The 27035-nt window shown below is 59.3% G+C and overlaps 1 protein-coding gene across 6 annotated transcripts in view; it reads right to left on the bottom strand.

Annotated features, from left to right (window-relative positions):
* Positions 1–27035, bottom strand: part of COL5A1 (collagen type V alpha 1 chain) — a 160113-nt gene that overhangs the window by 92509 nt on the left and 40569 nt on the right. For all 6 annotated transcript variants that reach the window (XM_081236132.1, XM_081236130.1, XM_081236128.1 and 3 more), the window contains exons 3-4: positions 22537–22750; positions 21418–21580 (exon numbers count right to left, since the gene is read on the bottom strand). In XM_081236132.1, the coding sequence (XP_081092258.1) occupies positions 21418–21580; positions 22537–22750 (377 nt within the window). The remainder of the gene's footprint in view (positions 1–21417; positions 21581–22536; positions 22751–27035) is intronic.

The following is a 27035-nucleotide window of genomic DNA, read 5'->3' as shown; positions in this document are numbered from 1 at the left end:
GGACCCAGGAGAACTGCCTGATGCCTGAGAGCTTGTCCTCAGGGCCAGACCTCCTCTGGGGGAGATGCTACCTCCAAGACCCATTCAAGCGACCCGGCCATCCATGCATTACTGATCCATCCATCCATCCACCCATCCATCCGTCCATCCACCCATCTGCCCACATATCCATCCACCCATCCCCCACCCATCTATCCGTCCATCTGTCCATCCGTCCATCCATCCACCCACCCACCCACCCATCCATCCATCCATCCATCCACCCACCCATCTATGCATCCATGCACCCACCCACCCATCTATCCATCCAGCCAGCCTTCCATCACCTATCCCTCCACCCACACATCCATCCATCCATCCATCCACCCAGCCAGCCACCCATCCATTCAGACACCTGATGAGCACCTGTCAGGTGCCCACCCTGTGCTCAGAGCTTTTGTCTCCTGTGAGTGATACATTTAGCCTCAACCCTAAACTCTGAGGGCTTGGAAGTACCGTGTCTCCTTTCCTATCACCCCCTACCACAGGGGTGGGAGGCGGGGTTTATTTTAAAAGAGGCAAAATACCCTATGACCCATCAATTCCAATGCTGAGAACTAACACAGGTACATAAACAATTCATCCAAATCAGTGCACCCAAGGGAGAACTGCAAACAGGGACTCAAGCCCATGCACACCCACATTCACTGCAGCCCTGCTCACAACAGCCAAGAGTGGGAACTGCCCTAGTGCACACAGACGCGTGAATGGAGAGACAAGGTGTGGTCCTTCCACGTGAGAGAATAGTATTCGGCCATAAAAGGGAGTGAAGTACTGACACTTGCCACACGTGGATGAACCCACAACCACTGAGCTTTCTGGTCTTTCTGAGGTGTCCTTCTGACAGTGGACAGTGCCACTATGTCAGCTCGGGAAAGCATACGAACATTTTATTCCACTTTGCTCTCATCATGCTGTGTAGAAAATGGAAAAACGACAGGGCTGCTGTGAGGAAGCAGCAGGTCTCATGACCTTTATCCAACGTCCGACGTCCCCCTGGCAGAAGGGCTCTGGCCCCAATCAGATGCATGTAAACTGACTGGTACAGTAATCATCTCATTAACGACTCGTGTAGACGGTGTTTCCTGGAGATCCGGCACTGGACAGAGAAGCTACACGGCATCGCCCACTTTGTGCCCACAAGTACCCTATAAATGATGCCCTTTAATCCCCATTCTGCACCTGAGAGGCCACCTGCCCAGTGTCATGGTCACACGGCAGGCGGGTCCCCATCACTACAGGACCTGATGAGCTCTCAGGGAGGAAAAAGAACGTGGAAGAACGCAGGACGCTGGACTCTGTCGTCGGAGATGGCGCCCCACGTGGGGTAACTGGGGCTATGCCGGGAGTTGGGCTCCTTGAGCTCGGAGCGCTGCTGCCGGCCGTGCATGTTCTTTTTCCAGACTTTATGAGTAACTGTAAAGGACGGGCCCCGAGGCCACTGTGAAGCCACCACCTGTGGGTCGTGGGGTCCAGGTGGCAGGGCTGCACATTCTCATGGATTATCCTGCACCTCCGCTCCATCACGCAGAGGCCCCTCTCTGGGCCTGGGGCCTGAGGCCAGCTACCCCTCTTCCAGGAAGACCCTTACGTTCTGCCTTGCAGCCCCTGTGAGGCTCTGGGGGGGCCTCCTGCTGTGTGCTCCTGACCCTGGTGGGTCAGTCTGCATCCCTCGGGCCCTGGTGCCGGGGTGCTGGGCGGGGCTCTGTGTGCACACGCTGGTCATCGGGTTGTGGGCTCCTCTCCTCTGGTGCTGCACTTGGATGGATGGACAGCCTGAGCCCTGGACACACTGGGGACAACCTGCCACATGAGCCAGCTGCCAAGGGCAGAGGGAATCGCAGCACCCGGGGCGCGTGGGGGAGGAGCTGCCCTGCACGACCACCTTCCAGCTGTGTGGCCCATAGTGAGTCCCCTCACCTCTCTGGGCCCTGCTCTTTCTCTCTGTGAAAAATGGGCATAAAACAGCCATATCCACCTCACCGAGCTGTGGAGGCTACAAGTCCTCTGGACAAAACTCCTTGTACAGTGAAGGTGCTCAGTAAGTAGTGTTAAAGACTTATGATCCATGGAGGGGGTGTTCAGGAAAAGTGCTGAGGGGAGGGTGGGGTCTGAAGGAGTTAAGAGGCTGCAAAGGTCCCAGGGGGATGAAGCATGGGAAACTGGTGGCATATAAATGAAAATGACAATGAGAAGACCGCCGTATAGAGGACAGTATTTCTGAAAAGGGGGCAAGAGGGCACACATGGAAGAGCCAGTCGGGGGAGGCCACAAGGCCAAGAAGAGGGACTCAACAGGAAACGGGTCTCAGCACCCGGGGAGGGAGAAAACAGAGCCCGGCTCTTTCTCATCCACTAACCAACCCATCTGGCCACGCGTGCATCATCCACCACCCGACCCTCCATCCACTCATCCATCCACCCACCCATCCACCCATCCATCTATCTGTCCATGAATGCATCATCCACCACCCGACCGCCATTCATCCATCCACCCACCCGCCCATCCGTGCATGGATCATCCATCCTTCTCTCCATCCACCCATCCACTTGAGTATTCAATAGTCATTACTGAGCACCTACTAAGTGCAAGCTACTGCATCACATGTGGCAGATGCACCCACGGCCCAGAACCACCGCCTAGTGGTGCCCACACCCTTCCTAACACCTTGGGCTTGCCCTGTGCCCCATGGATAACACCCCATCATACCCAGACTGTGTATTCATCAGATTTTCATCGATTCCTCCAGCAGTCCCACTGCCCCTTTCTGGCCAGAAGCCTGAGGCTGCCCCTGCTACTGAGCCTGTGCTCTGCCATGATTCAGCAAAAGGCACGCACCACTCCTGAAGGGCAGGGCCACGGGCGGAGCAAGAACACGGCGCCCATCTGCACGTGTCAGAACCACAGGCCCAGGCAAGGAAGCCGCACCCTCCCTGCCAGTCATTTGGTGAAGGTGCGTGAGGCCCTTCTCTGTGCCAGACCCCAGGAAGAGAGAGAGACGGGCCCCCAGGCAGGGGCCAGATGTGGCCTCTCACCACTGGACCATGGCAGGGCTGGGGTGATGTGTCACCCAAAGTCACTAAGCGTGGGTCCACAGATGGCCTCTGGGATCTGTGAAGCAAGGTGCCAGCCGTGTGCACAGCTCTGGGGACAGGACCCTCCCCCTCCTTGTCTTCCCAAAGGCTCTGTGTGTAACCTGACCTAGAGATGGGGTGACAGTCCTGGAGTCCAGCAAAGGCCCATTCCTACCCGATCCCTGGGGCACAGTTCCAAATACGTGGCCTCCCAACCCGGGTTTGAAACTGCTCCCGATGAGCGAACTACCCCGGCAGCCTGGCTCCACGCAGGGGGCTCGGAGGAGTGGAGCGTGGCCCTCCCACCCCGACAGCCAGCACTGTCTCTGGCACACAGATGGACCCTCACCGTCTGTCACCGACCACAGCCTGGCCGCAGTCCCCGGGGGCTCGGTCTGCAGCCCCCCTGCCTTCCTGCCACTGGGAGGAGTGGGCGTGCAGGGTGAGCAGGGCCCGTGACGGCAAGCGGGGCTGTCATGGGGGCGGAGCAGGAGAGGGGCGCCCCCCCGCCCACACCTCAGCACCCCTGCCCGGCGCCCACCCCCTCGCTCAGCCACCCCCTCTCTCTCCCTTTGGACGTCAGAGGCTTCCGGCCCACGTTTTTTTTTTTTTTTTTTGCGGTACACGGGCCTGTCACTGCTGTGGTCTCTCCCGTTGCGGAGCACAGGCTCCGGACACACAGGCTCAGCGGCCATGGTTCACGGGCCCAGCCGCTCCGCGGCATGTGGGACCTTCCCGGACCGGGGCACGAACCCACGTCCCCTGCATCGGCAGGCGGACTCCCAACCACTGCGCCACTGGGGAAGCCCGTGGCCCACGCTTTAAACTCTCCAGCAGACAGGAAGCATACGACAGGCACAGTGAACCAAAACCACACATTTTTATTAAACAACATGACTTCTAGCTCAAATTTCATCCAATTCAAATAAAGTATTTCTCCCTGTGACTGGCAGCTTGACATCTGAATATATTTTCTCCAAATGCAGTTATCGGAAAAAAAGAACAGGCTCGGGGCATTTGGGGGGCAGTTGTGACCCCGGGCAGGGGGTGCGCCCCTCGAAGGAGCAGCCAGTACACTCATCACAGTGGTCCGGCAGAGGGCCCGCCTCCCCGGAAAGCCCAGGTCCCCAGGTGGTGGACGTGGCCAGTGCATCTCTGTGTCCCTGTATCACAAGGTGTGCGGGCCCAGCGCCAGGCCTCGCAGGCCCCGCACAGGGCGATGAGCAAGGCCAAGGGCGCGGGCGTCCACTCCCAGGAACAGACCCAGCCGGAGCGGACGTGTTTCCCACCACTCAGCCCAGGCTCTGGAATGTGCCTGCTAAGCCGGCCCTCGGCCAGGCCTGGTTCCCCGCCTGCCCACCCATGCCCCAGACTGCAGCAGTGACCACGTGATCAGTCGAGGGCCCTGCCGGCAGAAAGCCCCCTTCATTCCCAGCACCCACCCTCCCCTGCAAATGCCCATACACGTCGAAAATCATCTTTCCCGCCAAATCCTCAAGTGGGTTTTCACACCACAAAACATGCCTGCTTGTTCTGTGGGTGTGTCCCTCAGAGGGCAGGGGTCTACTGTCCCCCACCCACTATGGAGAAGGGGAAACTGAGGCATGGGTGCGAAGGCCCCCAGAAGCTCTGTACCCGGATCCTCATCCAGAGCTCCCTCCAGCCCTCCCCCTACCTCTTCCTGCACACAGGGAGGGGGCTCACATCCCCGGGCACCCCATCAGGGGCAGGAGCTTTGGGGCAGGACCCTGGGGTGACAGATGTGGCACTGGCTCTGCCTCTAGGCTCCCAGACGGAGCAGGTGGCTCCCCTGCCCCCAAGTCACCCAGGGGCGCCACCTCCCGAGGGCAGGGCAGGGTGGGGAGGGGGGCCTCAGGATGCTGCCCCCAGCCCCCAGCAGCAGACCCCACTGAGGGCTGGGAGGCAGAGATGCGGCTCAGGGAACAGCTGCCAAACCCACCTGCACAAGCCAAGGAAACACCTCCCTGGCCTCACGGGAAACACCAGGTCTGCACAAAGCTAGGGAGGACCTCGGCGTCCCTCGGGGGGTCTGATCGCTCTCACCTGGGGCGGTTGGTCAACGGTTCTGACCACAGGCAGGATGGTTCCTGGACCCCAAAGCACTGATGGGGTACTGGGGGCACAGGCAGCCCTTGGGGTGCCACGGGGACGCTGGGCGGCCCTGGATGAGGCGTCCTGGGGGCCCCCCACTCAAGCACGCCCTGAAAGCCATGACCTTAACACCTCAGAACTACCCTGAGGCATCCAGGGCAGAGGGAAGTCCTGTCTCCCCCTGCCCCACACCACACCCAGCGGGGGCTCCCGAGGAACCCGGGCCCCTCAGACGCTCTGCCCGGAAGGGCTCGGGGGCAGGGCCTGGGATTTGGGATCCTTAAGGCTCTGGTCCTTGTGAGGGGCAGCCAGGCCCGAGAGCGGCCCCTCAAGTCTTCAGACAAGCTCCGATCTTACATTTGGGTCAAAGGCAGCCACCACTCCGCACCCCGAGAGGACCCCTCCTTCCGTCCCCAGTGAGGCCGTAGGAACTCCTCCGCCCTTCTGGAGCGTCCCATCAGAGCCAACCAACTTCCCTCTGCAGCAAGGGGGCATGTGGGCGACTGTCCCGGTGGCCGGCGACCCCAGACAGGACGCAGCCCCTGGGCTCCCCATTGAGCCAAAGGAAACCTGGGGCTCCCCTGCCCTCCTCCACCCTCGGGTGGTCCAGGAGGAGGGCTCTGCCAGAAGTTTGGAAAATCAAAATAGACCCTGCCATCGAGAGAGGCTGGAAGCCAGAAGTGCAATTATTCGACACCGAACACCTCGCACGCCCCTCCCAGAGACCTCGTCTCCCGCTGTGCTGTCTTGTTGAGACCAGAGACAACTCAGAATCCTTCTCAACACAGGGCTTCTGGCAGCACCACCCAGCGACTTGGAGATGTCGTGCCCCCTGGCTGCCCGCCCCCCGGCTGCCCTAAGCGGGTGCATGTTGCCCTTCCAACATGCAACGAATGATCACAGCTTTATGACTGTGTTTTGAGAGCATTTTCACGATGCCTCGTGGGATGGGAAACCAAGCTCCAAACTCCAGACCCAGAGGCCCATCACGGAGCCCCTGCCCTGGCGCAGCCTTCACAGCGGCTGCTGGTGGGAGATGCCGGAGCCCAGCTACAACCCCTCGGAGCCCAGGGAGCATCAGCGGGATGGCCGGCACGGCCACTGACCTCCTGGGACGTCCTGCCTCCCGCTTCCCTGCCCCTCGCAGGTCCCTCGGGACGTGGGGACCTGGAGCTTGGCCTGGCCAGGGCTTCTCAAAAGGGGTTCCATGGAGGGGGCCTGGGGTCCTAGCAGGTTTTACACATCAGGCTGCCCCAGAGGAATGTTAGTTAGGAAAGGGTTTACGGGTTTCCTTAGAAAGTCAAAATCCCCGATGTAGTAAAACCGTCTCATTTTACAGATGGAATCTGAGGTCAGCGGGGGGTGGGTCCCGCCAGCCTCAACAGCAGATCATCCCCAAGGGCTCCGAGTCCGGGGAACTGTGACGCCGTGATGGGGGTCCAAAGTGTGCCTGGCCACTGCTGGGCACCCCCCATGCATCTCTCCTGAGCCTCACTGCAACCGCCACTTTACAGATAGGGAAACGGAGGCCGTGGGGTGGAAGAACTTTCCAGAACCAGGAAGGGCCCGCCGTGTATCTCCTCACCCCGCAGCATCCGTGCTGTCTTACACTTGACCAGGGCCTTGGCCCCCTCATCCATGATGCAGCGAGCGCTCACCGAGGGTCCCCACTGTGCTATCTCTGCTCCCCGAAATCCCCACCGTGATATGGGTGAGGCCGCGACCCCCCTGCACGGTCGCCGGTCCAGGCTCACTTCTCCCCCGCTTCGCCCCTCCCGGCCCGGAGCCTTGCCCTCTGAGCCCCGCAGAGCCTGGAGCAGTGGGTGCGCGCCCTTCATGGGGAGCTGCTGACCCACTGCCACCCGCCCTGCCCCTCCCACAGCCTACAAGCCCCCCGACAGCAGCATTTCTCGCTGCGACCTGCAGGGGCACATGCCCCACTCCAGCCCCTGACGGTGGGCCTCCTGGATGCCACGGACGACAGGACGCACGAGTCACATACGGCCCAGCCCAGCGTGGGCATCGGACCTACGGAGGGCGCCGGGGGGACACCAGGTGGCTGGGGCTCCGTCTCCTCCTTCAGCAGCAGCCCAGGGCCCGGGGCTGCACGCGCCCACCCCGCCCCACCTGCCACCCGACAGGATGGCTTTCCGGGCGCCCACTGCCTGCTGCAAGCCTCTGCATTTCCCCATTCCAGCCCCCCGGCCCCTCCACGAGGGAGCTGGACCTCGTTTCCTCCCTCTCATCTCCACGTTACAGATGCACCCACTGAGGCTCAGGGGGTGGTCACTCCCACAAGGGCACGGAATGGGGACTCCCTAGAGCCGAGTGCTATGTCCCACACACATGTCAACCTGAGCTTCCAGCTCCCATAAACGACACCATCACCTCGCCCAGGCAGAACTCTGTGGGGCAGGTCCCCGCCCCACCCGCCTCGTGGATGCTCCTGACACCAGACTCCACATCTCCAATGCAGGCCACGCCCTGTAATTGCTCAGGTTAGCTCTAAAGCCGAGCCCCAGACTCGGCGCCCCACGCAGCCTGCCCTGCGGTGGCCCACGTCACCTGCCCAGAGAAGCAGGTGCGCTGCTTTCATTGCATCCCTCGCTCCGAGGATGCCCGGGGCTTTCTCGTTTTACGCACCTTATTTCTGCTCCCACCAGGTCAGTAAAGCTCTCCAGACCCCCTAGAAGCTTCTGCACCAGCCCGGCGGTCACCACGGCCATTCCATTCCCCACACAGCCCCGACGCCCGGGGTGGCCAGTGGCTGTCCATCTTCCTGCCGAGGACAGGCCGGGCGGCCCGCGAGGCCCCAGCCATGGAGGCACACAGGACACAGGTGTCCTTGGCTGAGCCGGGCATTTTGCTGAGGGAATCAGTTCTGCCTTTTCCCATAATGAGATTTTATCCAAGCTGCGCTCCTGCTATGAGCTGAGGAAATTGCAAAGTTTTTGTTGGAGAGCTTTGCAGCCCTGAGGGTTGTGGACTCGGAAAACATCTTTGCCCAGATGAGGGAGGCCCTCTCCCCTGCTTCCCGGCCTGGAGCGTCTGTGCCGCTGCTCTCTCCAATGACGCGCCCGGCTTTTCATTTCCTCTCTCCAGTGCTATTTAATCTTGCATCCCTCCTTCCAACAAAAAGCCATGGGTCAGGGAAGCCAGCCCTGCAGGGACTGCCCCGCACCACAGGCCCCTCCCTGTCCAACCCGAACCGGCCCCGAGGGGCTCCCACTGCACACTTGGCTTTTCTCGTGGATTTTGCAGCTGATTTTAACCAGAGCACTTCACACTCGTAAATGGAGACACACGGTCTTTTGAGAGGACAGACGGACAGATACTTCTTGTCCCAGGCTGGGGGAGGAGCACGCAGTCTACGGAGCAAAAACAAGAAGGAAGCATCGACCTTCGGCTGCCAGGGGTCTGGTCACAAATCTGCCCCCTGTGAGGACAGCCCAGTCTGAGTCCACTTGCCAGCGAGTGACACAGAGCAGGCACACGTGTGCACAGAGCACCAGGGACACGAGGCACACGTGGTCACTGTCCACCCTGCAAAGCTTTCCTCCCTGGGGGAGCCTGGTGGGTCTGACACTGGGACCAGCCCGGGGGACACAGGGCAGGGGGCTTCTATGAGCCACCTTCTTGATGTCCCAGGAGGCTTCGCACATGAAAGACCTCCTGAGTCCCCCTTCCTGTTCAAGCTCTCACGGCCCAAACAGGTCACACTTTACATCTTGTTGTGACGTTTTTCATGGAAAGTCACACAATGGAAAGGGAAGGGCCCAAGCCAGGGGGGGTCTAAGTCACTTTTTCTATGATTTTCGCAGCACCCACAGCGTGAGAAAGAGTCCAACACCGTTCAGGTGAGTGAGTGGGTGCTAAAGAAAGATCTCCACGCAGCTGGACGCCACTGCCTGCTGCCCCCCAGGTCCCGCTTCCATGGTCCATGTCCGTGGCCTTCCCCCCACTATGTGGCCACCACTGGTCCCAGCCCAATTCTCACCTGCGCCACGCACCCCTGGTGTCTCCTCACACCTGCGCTGGTGCAGGCGGTGTGCGCCACACCTGAGACTCCACGAAGGGGCCAGGGGCAGGGATGGTGGGGGGATGGTCAAGTCCCAGCCTCATCAGACCTGAAACTAGCCACAGTGACTAAAGGGTCACCTTAGTGAACTCAGAGAGTGGACACCTCGTCCCCAGACCAAGGGACAGGGCAGCAGAGCCAGCGGCAGGGACCAGGCTGGCTCACGGGCCCACCGGACTCTATAAAGGGCATGGGTCTCACATCCTTTCCCCATTGGCTATGTCGCCCTAGATATTTCACTCCAGACATTTAGGTGAGCAGCCCAGCCTAGGTAGCATGTGAGTGAAGCTGTCCCGTCCTTCCCCCACCCCAGACTTTCAGAGCAGCAAGCCTGTGGGCACTGGACTGACCACGGGGCACGGGGACACATGTGTCGTGATAAGCTCCACAGAGGAAGGAGCACGACCCTGGGCACCACCGCAAGAAGGGGTGAGGCAGTGACCACAGGTGGCCTGGGTGCAGGATTCCGCCCCTTGCCGGCTGTGGGGCCTTAAGCACATCACTGAATCTTCCCAGGCCTCTGAGTGCGCATTTGCAAGGGAGATAACAAGATCTACCTCACTGAGGACTAAGCATGATGGTACACGCAGCATGCTCGGTGGACCTGGCACCCGGTGAGGCCTAGACAAAGTGCAAACTGCCATCCCTGCCATCACCACCACCATTTCTACCATCACCACCACCATCACCATCATCACCACCATCACCATCACCATCATCATAATCACCACCATCACCATCACCATCATCACCACCACCACCACAACCATCACCATCACCACCACCATCACCACCATCATCACCATCACCACCACCATCATCATTACCATCCTATCACCACCATCACCACCATCATTACCATCACCAACATCATCATCACCATCACCACCACCATCATCACTATCACCACCATCACCCTCATCACAAATATCATCACCCTCACCATCATCATCACCATCATCATCATCACCATCACAACCACCATCACCATCACCGTTAACACCACCATCACCAACACCACCATCACCACCACCACCATTACCATCGTCATCACCACCATCTTCACCATCACCACCATCACCACCATCATCACCCTCATCACAAATATCATCACTCTCACCATCATCATCACCATCATCATCACCACATCATCACCATCACCACCACCATAACCACCATTACCATTCCCACTCCCATCCCCATCGTTAACATCACTGCCTTCACCACCACTACCATTGCCATCATCATCACCAACAACATCACCATCATCATTACCATCACCACCAACACCACCACCTCCACCACGACCACCATGATCACCATCACCATCAGCCCTGGATCCCTGGCAAAGGCTCACTACCCTCTCCCTCTGAAGGCAGTCAGCTCTGTTTATTCATTCTTTCACCCTTTCAACCAGCATTTTTAGCACCCCTATGATAAGCTTATTGACACAAAGACAAATAAATCAGTGCCCTTGACCGCACATCTCAAGCTCACTGATTCCTCAGGAGGTGCCCAGGTGACCTCCTCTGCCTGGCGAGGTCAAGGAAGGCATCCTGCAGGCAGTGGCCTCAGAGCTGGGCCCTGGTGGAGGCGGTGGATGCTGAAGGTCCATACGTGCGAACGCCCTGTCCCGTGGTCCTCACTTTGCCACTGCCTCGCCCCACACCCCTGGACGAGACCCTCTACCTCAGGCACCAGCTCCGTCTCCATCCTGCCGCCCCACTCTAGGCGCAGACCTCAGGTCTTCGTTCAGCCTCCGCCGCGCACGTCCAGCCCCTCGATCATCCCACCCTCTGTTCCGAACGTATCACTGTGACGCCGCATCACACCCATGGTCGCTAACGGGCTTGCCACGCACAGACCCCTGCACCTCCTCCACGGGAGTGTCCTACACCTGCATCTCCCCACCCCGCACCTGCCAGCTGCTTGTTTTGAACCCAAGTGCAGAAATTCACATTCACCTTCACTGAATTTCACTTCCTTGGTTCTAGAACACGGTCCCAACCTGAAAGACCTTTCTGTGGCATCTTATTCTGTCAACCAGTGAGAGTAACTTGGCATCGCTTGTGACAGACCCCACGCAGGTCTTTCTGCAGGTCCACAGCCATGCGAAGGACTCATTGCATGCAGAACACACACTTCCCCGCGGGGGGGCCAGGCAGGGGAGTGGTGGGGAGGGGTTGATTTTAGAAGCCCAGGCTGCCCCACACGCTCCAGGCCAGCACCCCCGTTCTGAGCAGACTCTGTGCCATAATCCAGCCTCACTTCAAGCACTGAAGCCATGCGGCATGACGCCGGCCAAGGTCCCAGGCTCTGCCCCAGACCCGGCAACCTCGACTGCAAACACACACCGCTGGACGTGGGAAGGATGGGGGGACATAGTGTGGCTGACTCATGGACAATCTACACGACCCAATCCCTGAGAAGTGGCCTCACACACAGCCTCCCGGGAGCATTAACTGCAAGCAGTGGGGCTGGGCTCTGGAGAAGGTGGTGTGTGCTCAGGGAAATTAACTTGTAGAATTATCTATATTAATCTGTTTGTAGAATTCCAGGCCTCCACGAGGGTCAAGAGTCAGTGCAGTGCCCTCAAGTCCCGGCTGCCGCCTGGTCACTCCCTGGACCTTTTGGAAAGACCTGCTTGCGGACAGACTCTGGACCGGCCGCAGCTGGATAGACATCGCCTGGAGGGGCCTGGAATATGCAGCTCAGACTAGAGAAAACGGCGATTCCGGGTTGAAAGTGAGCAGGGCCAGGCCTGGGGGGAAGGGGCCAGAAGGAAGGGGCTCACTTTGAGTGGAGACACGCATAGTCCTTGGAGCTCAGGAAGGACTGAGAACCAGGGGCCGGCGGAGGGTCACCCCGAGAGGGGAGTGAGCCAACAGGGGCTCCATCAGGCTGGAGGGTGAGACCCCCAAAGGGACAGGACGGAAGTCTGACACTGGGGACCCAGCAGCCCCCGTCTGATCCAGGGAATGCTCCAGACCTGGGCCCAAAATCCAGCCCTGCACTTCCCTGCTGTGTGACCTTGAGCAGGTGGCTTTACGTCGCTGGGCTCCAGGTTCCCCACGGGTGCTACGGAGCCAACACAATGCACATCCCCTGGGCTCCGTGAAGACTCATCAGGTGAAGGAGACCAAACAGCACAGCCCGCACACACACCTGACCTTCCCAGTGCTGAGAGCTTCCAGTAAAATCCACGGTGGCATAGTCAGAAATGAGCTGAGATGGATTTTCCGTGTCCTCAGAGATCAAGACCATCAAAGACCTCTGACGAATGCTCTGCACAACTGTTATCGGGTCCCCCCCGCCACCGGCCCCTCCAACCCCAGAGCACCCTCGAGAAGGGGGCAGCCAGCAACCTCGTGCGCTGACCCCCATCCCGGAGGCTCTTTTCCCGGAGGCGGTGGAAGGGGTCACAAGGGTCCCCAGCCTGGAGGCACGGCGCTGGGGGCCAGCCCCTCCGTGCCTTCCCCTCTGCCCCTCAGGGGGGTCTCACTGCACCCCCAGAGCCGCCCGGCTAGAGCCCACGCCCGAGGTTTGCAGGTGAGGCTCGAATCCCCGCTGCTGTCCCTGCCAGCTGAGCCTGCAGACCTTCAGGCCCCCCTCCCGTCTCGGAATCCGCCCGCCTATAGCACAGGGTGGTAACAGCAGCAACGGGAATCCATATTATCATGAGAACCATCGTAAGAAGAAAACTCCCTCCCCGAGAATTCATGTGACGCCTGTGTCCCCGCCCTCTGCCAGGGGCCCTCCACCAGCATCACTGACAGCAGCGGGACGCCCAGTGCTGGCTGGCGGGCTGAGGACTTTGTCAGGCGTTGTGGCCGTCCATCATCACCGCAAGTCCCACCTTCAGGGTGAGCAAGCTGAGTCCCGGGATTGCCCCAGGCCCTGCGGACAGTAAGTGAGGCCAGGGCTGCCCTCAGCGGCTGGCTGTGGTAAAGAAGGAGGCCATGCACCGGCAGGACCCCCTCACCCTACAGCTGTCCACGGCGGCGGCTCCCTGGCTCCAGTGGATGGGCTCCCCTCGGCCACTACCCTCACCTCCCCATCCCACCCACTGCCACCGCCAGTGAGACCACGGGACTCAGCATCCACCAGCTTCGGCAGCCATGGCCTGGCCCTCCTCCGACACGACCCAGTCCGTCCCCAGTGCCCTCCTCTGGAGCCACTGAGGCCTGCGGGTCACCGGGCACCATCCTCCCTGGGGACCCACAGATCAGAGAGTCCACTGTAAGCTGCGTGACGCCACAAGGCCGGCCTCCAGCATTGCATCAGCCTGTCGGGTTGGGACGTGGGCCTGTTGCTCACAGTTTCCCTGGAACAAACCTGCAGCCCTCTCGGGCCAGGCAGCAGAAGGAGCAGGTCCCGAAGCACGTGGGCAAAGCAGGGCCTGCCTGATGCTCTGGGGTCTCTCTGGACCCCTCCCTGCCGGGGCCGGGTAGAGAGGCCCCCCATCCACTGCTGGGCTCAACGCAGGTCACGAACACACGGCACGACCCCGGAGAGCACCCCACCCCCTGAAAATCACCGCCCACCCGAGGAGCGATTCCAGGCGAAAGCCCTCGGGGGAGACGTTACTGTGAGACCATGCGATCATGTCACCCTGCTCCCACCGGCCTCTGCTAAGTGGTCACGCTCTCCCCAGCCCGCCTGCCCCAGGCGGAGTCCTGGCCCCGGCTTGCCCACAGCCCAGCCTCTCCTGCACCCGAACTGGAGACAAAAACGCACTTCAGACTCCCTGCCCACTGCCTTCACGGGTCAGTCAGCTGCCCATTCAAGCCGGGAGCCGCGCACAGGGCTGGACCCCCAGCCCCTCCAGCCGGCAAGAGCTTACCCCCCAGCCTCCTTGGGCAGACACAACTCAGCAGCCGGAGACAAACCTCGATTTGAAAACAAGCAAGTATGCATGCCCAGAGACCCGCTTTTAATTCCCCACACGTGCCCTGCAGGCATTAATGGGGAGAAGCCCCTCCCCACGCTGGCCTGGGCAGCGGGCTGGATAGGGACCCCCACCCCAGGGCCAAGTCCTCATCCCTGGAACCTGGGAATGTGGCCTTACTGGGAAACAGGGTCTTCACAGGCGTAGTTAAGTGACAGGTCTCAAGAAGAGAATCAGCCTGGATTAAGACAGACCCCGAACCCAATGACTTGTGTCCTTACAAGAGGCAGACACAACAGAGACGCAGGGAGGAGAGGAGAGGCCAGGTGAGAACAGAGCAGGGACAGGAGTGATGTGGCCACAGCCAGGGACACCTGGGCTTGTGCCTCCCCAGGAGCACCTCCCTGCCCTGTCAGGCCACCCGAGGCAGCTCCCTTCCAGATTATTCCACCTGCTGCTGGGCCTGGCCACGCCCACTGCCCTCCAAGCTGGAAGAGGCAGGAAGGACCCTCCCCTGGAGCCCCTGGTGGGAGCTCTGCCCCACCCATTTCAGACTGCAGATTTCCAGCTTCCAGAACCAGGAAATAAAAAACTCCTGTCTTTATGCACAGGCTCCGGAAGCACAGGCTCAGCGGCCTTGGCTCACGGGCCCAGCCGCTCCATGGCATGTGGGATCTTCCCGGACCGGGGCACGAACCCGCGTCCCCTGCATCAGCAGACGGACTCTCAACCACTGTGCCACCAGGGAAGCCCTAAACTCCTGTCTTTTTAAGAGACCAAATTGGAGACCTGTGTTTCTGGGGTCCCAGGAAACACACAGAGACTGCAACACCCCTGTTCTTGCTAGGAATCAGGGAAGGTCCCTGTGAAGTGGGCAGAGCTGAAGCACAGGGGCCTCTGACCTGGACCCACTCACGCCCCTCTGCTTCCCTAGGGTCCGCCTGGCTGGGCGCAGGGCTGCCGCCTCACGTGGCCTGACGCAGCAGGGCAGTGCTCCTGGGCGATACACACAGATGGACGCAAAGGAGAGGGCAGGGACCAGGGTGGACACGGTCCTCAGCCAGGCCCTGCCCAAGACGTGCAGTTTGCGGTAGGAAAGGCTGGGTCTGAGCTGCCCCCTCGGGGACTTGGACCCAAGACTTAGCCCTGGGAGCTTCCACACCACCGACTAAAGTCCGAATGCACGGCCTCGACTGTGACAGCTGCCGTGCAGACACTGGGCCCTCCACGGCGGCTCTGCGTGCCAGGGCAGAGCATTCATTAGGGGTCTTTGATGGTTCGCTCTGAGTCTTGATTTCTGAGAACATGGGGGGCTGTGTGCACAGCAGGCCGACCTCAGCATCCATCTTGAACACACTGGCCCGTTTTCCAGATGGAGCCGCGCTTCCCACCCGGTCCGGCTCCAGAGCCCAGCTCCTCCTATGGCCAGCACCAGTCTACCCAGCAACGCCAACTGGAAAAACACCCGTGGACCCAGGGAGAGGCACCTGGCCCGTGAACACTGTCAACTAGTGGGGATGGAAGCGCAGAGACACCCCCAGACAAGCCCGCAGAGTTGCTCGCTGCCCGCAGATGCCCTCTGGCCATATCCCCATCGTACCCGCCTGTGTCTGAATGGACAAGAAAGTGAACCCAGAGTTGCCCCACTGGCCCCGCAAATGCACCACCTTCCAAGGAAGGGAAAAGCGCGCTCTGGAAGTGTCTGCAGCCCCTCTCCAGAGAGACGTTGGGGTCAAACTGACAAAGCCGTGGGAAGGCAGACAGAAAGGGAGTAAAGTGCAAATGAGGGTCACGTTCAGACCCAGCAGCACCAGGCTCATCGCCACCGGCAGGACGAGTGCTTTCTCCAGCACCGTCCCCGGGTGTGACAGGACCCAGGAGGCCTTGTGCTACCCAGCCCTGCAGCTCAGCCATCACCACACCCCTCGTCGCCCAGGTGCATGTCTGTGTGCTCTGTAGCCTCTAGACCAACCAGTGTCCTGCACCCCAGGGGGCTCTGGGCAAGTGATCAGTGACGGGATGTTCCCAGAGTCAAGGGTCACAGGTCACAGCCTTGGCCTCTGACACCAACTCACTGCTCCCTGTCCTTCGAGACCCTGATGCCAGGCACCCCTCACATCAAGGAGGGCGAGTCTGTGCTCGAGAGGCATCCCGGGCCGGCTCCGTGGATCGCTGGGAAAGCGTCTCCCCGGCCGTGGCCCCGTTCCCGCCCCGGGAAAGCTAAATTCCAAGAAAGACCATGTCAATGGAAAAGACAGGTCCCTGGAAAAAGGGAATCAGGGATTAAGTAAACCACTGGGTCTTTCCAAATGGCCGAGGAGAGCAGACAGATGGCAGGACCGTGACTTGAACGCGATGCCGTCTTTCCCTGCCAGCACCCGGGGATTCCGCGGAGAAGAGCTCCAGTTTGTAGTCTGTTTGGTCTTGCTGCCCCTTGAAACATTCAACAGCTTAAAAGCAGACTTGGCTCCTGGCCCAGAACTCACCGGCTCCCCGTCCCCCAGGGCAGGTCTCCTCTTCCACGTCCCCCTCCATTTGAGGACCCAGAAGGAGGGCCCTCACCCAGCCAAGCACCAGGCTCTGGCTTGCCCCCCAGTCCCACCCTCCGGACCCCTCCATCTGGAACACCGGCCGGTTCCAGGACCGCAGGTGAGCCCAGGGCAGGTGCGGGGCCCACCAGTTCAGTCCCATGTTTGAGAGCCTGGCCCGGGGGAGGGTGCTGTGCAGGCCAGCAGTCACGCACGGGAGGCTAGCTCTGGCAGCCACTGCCCCTGCCAGCAGCTCGTGCTGGCTCTTCCTGGAAGGTTCCAGGGCTTCAGACCTCACAGGCCAGGGGACTCCGGTGTCCCCGGGGCCTGTGCAGGACAATGGGAACTGAGCAGCCTGGAGCAAGGCCAGGCACCCACCAGCACCGTCGAGACCACCAAGGATGCGCCCTGGCTGGGGACGGTCCTGGTTTCCTTGGTCAGGTGGATAGAGAGATGCAGGGGCTGCCATGACTGTCACACCTGCCACGACATCAGGACAGGCCATCAGCTCTCAGCAACAACAGACCAACCCCGCTGCGCTGCAGTTTTGCTGGGTGACCTTCGGTAGGTTACTCAACCTCTCTGGTGCGGGGAGGGCAGAGCACACAGGCGGCGTGTTGTCACAGGGCCCTGCTGGTGGCCCTGCCTGGCTTCCCACCCAGGTTTGCCACTGAAGAAATATAGCCACTTCCCCCTCCTGCCAGACGCGCTCGCTCTCCTGGCAGTCTTATCTGTTTCCGAAAACACAGAGCTTGTCCTAAGCCCGGGGTGAAAACAAGACTCTCCTGCACAGGGAGGCCCGCAGGACCCCGCTTCATAGAGGTCCGGAGAATACCCCCCACTTCCCCCGACGGCGGGCCCTTGGGGGGTGGGACGAAGCCCCGGGACCCCCAGCTGCTCACGGGTCCCAGGGCACGGGTACACCCCAGGGGAAGGGACAGGACACAGGACACGCAGCTCCCCAGGAACTTCACTGCGGGCGCCCCCCGCAGGCAGGTCCTCAGGCAGCCCTGTAGGGCACACGCTCCACCTGGAAACAGGCGGGCAAGGACCGGGGCTTGGCCAGGTCAGCAAGGTGGGTGGCAAAGCAGTGACCAGGGAGCCAGCCCGAGCCCCTTCCAGAGCACACCACGGCACCCTGAGGGACAGTCCCCACCTGGGGGCTCTGGCCGGGAGCATGCACCCTGGCCAGGGCAGCACGACCCACAGCCAGTCCCTTCCCTTTGGGTTTCTGGGCACAGCAGTGGGAGGCCCGGTGAGCCCAGGCGGCTCCACCTCCTGCACGGCTCAGGGCCCTCATCTCTAAGGCGGAGGTCCAGCACCTAACTCGCACGGTGAGGTTAAGGGACAGCTCGTGACCCTGTGCCACGACAGAGGGAGCAGACCTTGGTCACAGCCGCTGCCATGGTTGACAGGTAAATGCAGGTGGATGCTGACGGTGGGCCACCTGCTCTGACTGCCAGGGGTCTGGTCGGTGTGGTTTGCTATGGTCCTCACAGGTGCGGGCATTTTACAGAGATTCCATCAGGCCACCCCACGACCCCTAGCATTGGCCCCGTCGCGCCCATTTTACAGATGAGGACATTGGGCTCGAACAGGTTCAGAGTGGGCTCTAGGCCATCAGCCGGAGAGGAAGAGCATGAAGGCCTGGGGGACCTTGCTATGCACCCCACTTCCTCCCTGGGTGGCTTTGGAAGGACGGGATGTCCAATGTCCCCGTGCGGCGGGGCGACCCCATCAGAGCCAGGCTCACACCGGGGCTGGGGAGGCCAAGGGGCCGAGGGGGCTGCCACCTGCCCCAGCCCCACACCCAGGCCAGCGGTGGCACCAGGGAGGCCCCGGTCACGGTGCCGTCTGGCTAAAACCGGGCGCTGCACTACAGGAAGTGTTTGTCTTGGCCTTGACGGTCTCCATCCCCGGCTCTCTCTGTGGATAAAGGGGGCCTCTGTGGGCCCACGCGCACCCCAGGAAAAACCCCAGTGGCCCCAACAGACTCTCTAGAGTTCAGTAAACCCCTATTTGGAAACAGCACACATCACAAAACCCAGCGTGTGCCAGTGGCGGCTTGGCCCTCCACCAAAGTACCCAGAATCCTTCCGGCTCCCCCAGAACCTCCAAGAGCCTCGGGACAAATTGGCTTTTAATGAGGGGAAGTCATCCTTCCCGGCGAAGAACGTGGCTGCTGGGGAATCGGTTGCAATGGTGCTGGTCCCTCCTTTTAAAGAGACGTCGCCAGAAACCAAAGTGGTTAAAAATGGCAAGTGTCGTTATCTGGAATCTCCTGGAAAGTCAAGAGTTAAATCACTTTTAGTTATAAAAATTCTGTTTCACTCGCCACGAGACAAAGCGGGGCTGGGGATATGAGGCCAACCCACCCAACTTTCTCCTTGCTCTCTGAAGGAAAAAAAGCAAAAAAATGATGCTCTGGGGCCCCCGAGGGCATCACCACCTCTAGCTCACTGGTCTTCATTAGGAAAGACAGGTCACATTTTCCGATGTGGACACATCCAACAGCCAGGGAAGGCCAAGGCTACGGAATCACCTCCTTCAGAACATGAATAGCTTGTGGTCAACAAAAATCTCTGGTGCCTGGCAGACACTCTCCCTCAAATCGAAAGCCACGACCAGGAAGAAGCGCTCCCCAGAATGCTGTACATATTTTTGAGCTACGGATTCCATCAAAGCCTGCATGCTCTCAGCCGCAGAGCAAGACCTACTCAGCTTATTGGGAGGCTAAACAGAGGAGGAAACCAGAGTTATCCGATTTGAGATCCGTTTCTTTTTTTTTGTTAATTTAATTTAATTTATTTATTTTTATACAGCAGGTTCTTATTAGGTATCTATTTTATACATATTAGTGTCTACATGTCAATCCCAATCTCCCAATTCATCCCACCACCACCCTCCACCCCACCTTCCCCCCTTGGTGTCCATACGTATGTTCTCTACATCTGTGTCTCTATTTCTGCCTTGCAAATCGGTTCATCTGTACCGTTTTTCTAGATTCCACATATATGCGTTAATATACGATATTTGTTCTCTTCCATTTCTTTTTGATAATTATAAATTGTTTTCCTTCTCTAATCATAAACGTGGGTAACAGCTACGGAATGCTGGCCGTGGGCCACGCATATGCCTCGGTGGTCCTTAAACACACCTCACCCACACAAGCATTTCAGAGAGGCTAGGCAGTCACCCAGGATCTCACAGCATGTAAACAGTGCAGCTGGGACTTGAACCCAGCCCTGACTTTCCTAGTGCTTCCCTACAGCACCAGAGTCTTAGCAGACTTGTGCTCATGGGAAAACTGGCTCAGAAAATCAAGGAAGCAGGATTTGGTTTAGGATCCTTATTTTTTTAAAAGACAGATAAAGCTTTTTCCTGAATCGTCACAATAAAAGACACACCACCAGCACACAAAAGGCACTAGAAATCAGGAAGATTTGGCAACAGCGCAGAAAAGCTACCACGCGGTACATGAATTCAAACCCCAGCCTCGGCACACGGACCCACCTCCGCATTCAGACCTCGAGCAAGGGTGGCGGCAGCAACCCAGGCTCCCGGGCGCTGAGCAGGTACCCAGCGCTTCTCAGAGGAGCCCAGGTGAGCCCCCGGCACCTCTCGAGGCAACATTACCAGGACCCACGTTTTACAAATAAGTCCTGAAGCTCACCAAAGCCACCTGCTTTACCTGGATCCTCCCACCAGCAAGAGGTCTACACCGGCAAAAACTTAATCCCCGTCGGTGCGACCCCCAAGCCTTTGACAGTAGCTCCCCGGGAGGACCCCAAAGCCGCTCAGGCCTGGCTGAGGACAGCCCAGCCGCCTGCAATTCATCCCGGGTCTCTGGGCAACTGTGGTCAGAGTCATGCTCGAAGGGTGTGTCGCCATAACTCGCAAAATTTGGCAGTGCCTGCAGAATCCAGGCGCCCAGCCCACCCTGCTGTCCACAGGCTGCAGCCGTCCTGGACTCCTGCTGTGCTGAGCAGCTGCCAACTTCGGCAGGACCCACGGACCCACCTTCACACACTGGTTCCCCCGTCCCCACAACCCCCGCTTCCACGTAGAGGTGGCTGTTCTGATCTTTCCTCGCTCATCCACGTCTGACCAACCGGGCTCTGCCCACCTTTCCACCTGCCCTGACGCTGGGTTGCTATCAAGGATGCACACACGTCAAGCGCTTACTACGAGGGGGCCGTGGTACTTTACAGCATTCAGCCCCACCTAATTCTTGCCACGTTCTATGAAGGAGCTGCATTCGTGATCCCATTTTACAGATGGAGAGGCGGAGGCTCAGAAACGTCAGAGCAACCTGCCCAAGACCCGGAATCAGCAAACGAGACAGTGGAGAGTCTGGCCCCGCGGGCCTGCACCGAGGCCACCTCCCCCACCCCCGAGCCTCTCATAGTTACGCATGTGGCCCCAGTAGGACCCCCGAGAGAGGTGAGACCCAAACCTCATCCTCCCCACGGGCGCAAAGCCCGAGGGCCCGTTCAAACGCCTGCCCGTCTCCGCGGGCAGAGACATCACTCCTGCCGTTAACAGAAGCAGGACACTCAGTAGGCGTTCCCTCCCCGGCCGCCCCCAGCAGAGCGCCAGGATCCAGGCAACGCGGCGTCGGCTCGGCTGGCCCCAGGTCCCCGAGGAGAGGACAGGCGTGCGTCCCAGGTGCGCGGGACAGCCCGGCTCCCTGCTTACCTCAAACACCTCCTCGTCCAGAATTCGGGTGCCAAAGACAATGATGCCGTTAACGTCTATCACGGGGTGATTGCTGCGGTCCAGGAAGGTGGTCATCTTCTTTTTACAGTCCAGGATCAAGGTGACATTCTTCTTGTGGACGCTGAGAGCGATTCTGTGCCACCTGCAAAGAAACAGACAGCCAGGCAGGTGAAGGGGGGCTGGTGTCACGAAGCACCAATACGAGTGCCTCAACCGCAAATCCCTGGGGACCCAGGAGGACATCGCTTTCCTGCAGTGTCACGGGGCCGAGCAGTTCAGAGCCGAGCCTCTATGGGCAGACAGGCGCGGGCACAGGTCCACACCGCGTGCCACGTGAGACCCACTGGACTCAAAACTCAGGTCTCTCATCTCTGGGATGAGACCAGCTGTGCAGCCCGGAGCACAGCCCTGAAACCTGGAGCGGGCTGGTTAGTGGGTCAAGGGCGGAGAGACCTGAGAGTACTTCCCTACGGACCATCTCAACCCCCAACAGCAAACGCAGGCTGCCGGAGAAACCGAGCCTGACAGGAAATGGTGGGACTGATGGGTCTATGTGAAACTCTCAATTAGAAATGCAGAAATCAGGTCCTGAGGTCTTCAAGGATCACAGCACGTGGCCTCAGACGTGTCAGCCAATTAATTTCAAACTACCGGGGTTTAGGGATGCATCCAACAGAGAATTCCGGAAAGACCTGACTTCTGTCTCGTCTTTTTTAAATCATTCACTCTCACATCTGTGTCTGTATCCTTAAGGATACCTTCAATCCTTTCTGGAAGAAGTTGGGTATAACTACACAGTCTCCGTGTCCCTTCGGACACTAAGAGGCTGGCATTGATACAGCTTAGTCCGTTTTACAAAGGGGACGTGGAGGCCCAGGGAGAAGAGGACCTCCCCAGAACCACAGAGGATGAGCCCAGACCAAGACCCAGCTCCCAGGACTCCAAGCCCAGTGCTCTCTCTGACCTGTGGGCGTGTCAGCACCATCCTGCTATAAAGCACATTCTGCTATAAGGTCCCCAGTTTGGCCGGGGGCTTTAGGTGACCTGCCCCGACCCTCCAGCAGGAGAAGGAGTGGGTTGCTGAGCGGTGCCACTTACTTGCCATCTGACAGGTTGATGCCTCTGAAGAGGGGATAGTCCTCCGGCCCCGGTTTCCCTGTGTGGTCCTCATAGAGGAAGACCGGAGAGCGGCCCATCTCCAGGCCGATCTGCTGGATGCCCTGCTCATTGTAGATGGAGACCAGGAAGGCCTGGTTGCCTTTCTTGGCTTTCACAGTGGTTAGAATGGAGAAGTCCTCGGGAAATGCAGACACTGGAAGAGAGGACAGAGATAAGGCCGTCGGGAAGCCCCCAACCCTGCCCAGCCACAGCTCTCTGCAAACAAACCAGCTCAGGGACCTGGCAACATTTGCTGGATACGGTGGTGCATTGGCTGCGCATCTGCCCCTTGATCAAACTGTTCCTGCAGCCTTCCCCTAACACCACATGGTCAAACCTACCCCCTTCGAGGCTCAGTCCAAATGCAAACCTGATTGGTCCTTCCAACTGTGAGCCTTCCATGCTATCTTTTTTAGTTCCCACACCTCAATACATCTATGTATAAATCCTTCTTAGAACTTTCTAGAATGTGAGCTTCCTCTGGGCAAGTGCTGTTTCAGATGCGTCTTTTACCCTCCGCAGTGCCTAAAGCTGTGCCTAGCAGAGTGTGTCTCATTTTGCACCCTCTGGAGGGAGGTATGAGAGAGAGAAGAGAGGAAGGAAGGCAAGAGGCAGGGGAGCATGACTAGAATTGCACTTTTTGACATTTCCTGGTTGACACGCCAATCAGAGAAAAAGTGAAATAAGTCAAAAGACTTCAAATTTAGGGCTTCCCTGGTGGCACAGTGGTTGAGAGTCCGCCTGCCGATGCAGGGGACACGGGTTCGTGCCCCGGTCCGGGAAGATCCTACATGCCGCGGAGTGGCTGGGCCCGTGAGCCATGGCCACTGAGCCTGCACATCCGGAGCCTGTGCTCCGCAACGGGAGAGGCCACAGCAGTGAGAGGCCCGTGTACCGCAAAAAAAAAAAAAAAAAAGACTTCAAATTTAAAAGGAAAACCCAGACCCTGGTATGTTGGGGGGAGGGAGAGTTCCTTACAACACAGGCCAGAAACAATTTGAGGCCATTAAAAGCCAGACCCGCGCTGGCCCTGCCGAGGGCACAAGGCTGCTGCAGAATCCTCCACACGCACGCCCTTCACGGCCTGCCTCCATGGACGGGAGAGGAAATCTCAGCCCCCTCCTTCCATCCATCCTGGTTCTCTCTGTGTGCAATTTGCAATTCCCCCAAGAGCGAGGGCCCGGGGCTGACAAGGGAGCTGGGCTATCGATGCACAGCCAGGAAGGCTCAACCCAAGTCAGTGTGCTTCTCAGAACCAGGCCGAAGAAGCGAGCCCGAGGGGTGTCAACAGGGACACCCGACAAGAGGAAGGACAAGGCCCTGCGGCTGAAGCTGCCTCACATCCAGCATGCTGCAGAGCGCTGAAGCCCAGCCCACGGTCCTAGGCAAGGACAGAGCCCATCATCAAACCCACCCCTTCTTTAGAATTGTGACAAGGTCAACCAGGTGGCCCGCGTGGCAGAGCGGGGGGTCAGTACAGCTTCTAGTGGGGATACTATCCTTGGGCGCCCTCTGCTGGCAGCACTGCTGCACGGCGAGGCAGCTGGGCTCTGCTTCTGGTCCCTGTGAGCGCTGCCGATGCCCTGCTGAGGGGAGGGCGGGGTGCCACGAAAAGAACTGCCCCTGCAGCCCCTGGAGGACCCAGGGTAGACACACGGTCTCTCTAGCCTGAGGACAAGAGGGGCCACGGCAGCTTCAGGCAGAGAAACCAAACCCCAAAGGCCAACAGCGTTGTGTGAGTTTTCAAGGCTGTGATGGAGAGCAGGTGGAGAAATCCATCCCACGGCCCCCAAAGCTCTGGCTAAGGTGCGGATCTGGAAAGGCCCAAGGCTCACAGCCCGGGCAGGATCCGGCCCCGTGTTAAGGAGCTAGAAGTTGGGGTCTGTTTGCTGTGCTCAGCACCGTGGCCCAGCCCATCTCCCGGGGCGGGAACCAGCTGGATGCCTCCACTCCCAGAGAGGGGGTAGGTTTGGCCATGTGCCGTTAGGGAAAGGCTGCAGGAACAGTTTGATCAAGGGGCAGATGTGCAGCAAATGTCTGAGCGCCACCATGTCCAGCAAAGTTTGCCAGGTCCAGGTGGAGGGTGAGGAGGTCAGTGTGGCCATCTGTCTGAGGACAGGCTGGCTTCACTGAGGGACCAACTCAGGCTGCCCTTCCACGGACAGGAAGCCATTTGGAAAGAGGCCCGTGGAGGCCACTACCGTCACAGCTGTCCCCCCATGCTGCCCTCCAAAAGTGGGATGTGAGAGGGAATCAGAGATCCCGGCCTGAGTGAACGGCCGTGGTAGGGGAGGGGGTTTGCGTGCAGGCCCCAGGGGGAGACCCCAGCCAGGCCAGCGGCAGGACCTCAGTGGTGGCCCTTTGGTCCCTGGGAGTGAGCGGGCACTAAGGGGCCCAGGGTGGTATCTGACCCCAAGCATCTCAGAGGCCCCTGCTCCTGTCCAGGATGGACTACAATCACCAAGTGAGTCCGTGAGCCCCTCACTCTCATCTCAAAGGGTTGCCTGCCTCCCGTCCCCACCCCGTGATGACTCCACGCCTCTTACAGTCACCCTCCTGCCTCAGATAGCGAGAAGAGCGGACATGGGAGGGCCCCTCCCCCTCCCTGCAGCGTGACGCACCACCCAGGACCATGAACACCCTCGCTCCCGACTCATTCAGACGCTGCCTCCCAATTTTTACATCGCTACGGTAACACACGTTCTCAGCTCAGATAAGCTGAAAGGAGAAATTACGTTTAATATTCATCTCCCTCCTGGCAAAATAACAAAGGATGTGTTGTCACTTTATAGACCGTTCATTCTCCTCTGGACATGAGCCGGACGCTGACACACTTTATAATCTACACTGTCCGGGAGAGACCCGCCTGCTATCCAACGCTTTGTATTTTGTTTCTCAGAGAGAAGTCAAAGCTGAGGGGTGAGCTCAGCAAGAGACCCAGTTACTTCCTTAGACCATTTCCTTTCCACCTGGGCTGAAGCCCAAAGGCACGGAGCAGTTTAGGTGTACAGTGGGCGTTTAATACGTGCATTTGCTATTAAACTGAACCCTACTAAGCCAACACTTATAGGTTCTGCTGGACAGAGGCTGATTCTGGAGGTCTCACCCCACGGTGGAGGTCAGGCCTGGAGTGAAGGCGGAAGAGTGAGCGGGGGACGTGACTATGCCCAGGCCCCGTCTCAGATCCTGAGCAGGAAAGGAGTCTCAGCGGCCCCGAGGTTACCAGAGGGAGGGCAAAATGGGGAGAGGACCCCAATCCTAGGCACGAGAACAGAGGAGGGGGCCGCGTGACCACGGGGAGGCTGCCTTGCCTGGATATTGTCTTTGGAGGGGATGGCTGGACCTGGATGATGGCGGCAGGCCTGTGGTTCCGGCACACCCCCAGGAGCCGGGGCAGCCTCATGGGACACGCCTGCCTCCTGCATTCAGGGAGGGCCCATGACGGCTTCTTCTAGGGTCTCAGGCCAGCCTTACCTTGACGTGCTGCCCCCCACGCCCGCAGGCAGAGGGTGATGAGGCCCAGGAAACGCCCCCCTCCAGGCAAACTGTGCAACCCTCTCCGGTTTGTTGGTGGCCTCCACTTCCCACAAAGCGTCACCGTCCTGGGTTCTGCTTTAGTCCTTACAGCCTGGTCTACCCAGTGCCAGGACCACCCAGCACCAACCATCAAGGTCAGTAACTTGGAGCTGCACTCCTGGCCCTGCTGATTCAGGACCCGAATTACAAGCTCTAAGCAAGACTAGAAAATCCTCTTTGGATCGGGGAGGAACACTAGGCCCCGTCTTGCTGGCAAGTGCAGAGAACACCAAACTGCTTCTCTTCACCTGCTGGGAAGGGGGCAAGTCCCCTGAAGAACCCCAGCCCAAGGAGCCTTGATTTCCCCAAAAGAAACGGCCTGGATCGCAGGCGATCTGTACAAAGTGGGAGAATCAATGACTGGGTGAGGCCGGCGTCTGGGCTGGGGAAGGGGGACAGGTCCTGCAAAGGTTCCCAGATACCTGCTCAGCTTTGGCCCCCAAGCCCGCATCCACGACCCAGGCCCACCCGGACTGCACAGGGGCGCCCGCATCCCCAGAGAATCCAGGTGGCCTCTCGGGAGAATGATGGGGGTTTTCTCATTACGGAGAGGCCACCCGGACCCGGACCTCCTTTGCACTGAGACGTTTAAAACGTTTATGCTCAACTCAGGCCACCATGGCCTCGGCCTGGCTGGGGCCACCTGACCACACCACCCCTTCCCTCTGCAGCTGCCCAGCAGACACAGCGTCTAAAACGCAGCCAAACGCCACGGCTCCCCAGGAGGCCAGCGTCCAAGCAAAAAGCAAGACAGGTGGGTGCCCCTTCCGAGGTTTCCAAGAGAGGAAAGGCCAGAGAGGCTGTGTGGTTTCATCAACCCTGGGGCCTGCAGAAAAGACCCCCTAGAAGTTCCTGCTTAAATC

This window comes from Mesoplodon bidens, assembly GCF_964165515.1.
Source record: "Mesoplodon bidens genome assembly, chromosome: 6".
NCBI lineage: Eukaryota > Metazoa > Chordata > Mammalia > Artiodactyla > Ziphiidae > Mesoplodon > Mesoplodon bidens.
The sequence above is the reverse complement of the archived record's forward strand: the minus strand, read 5'-3'. Positions and strand labels throughout refer to the sequence as shown.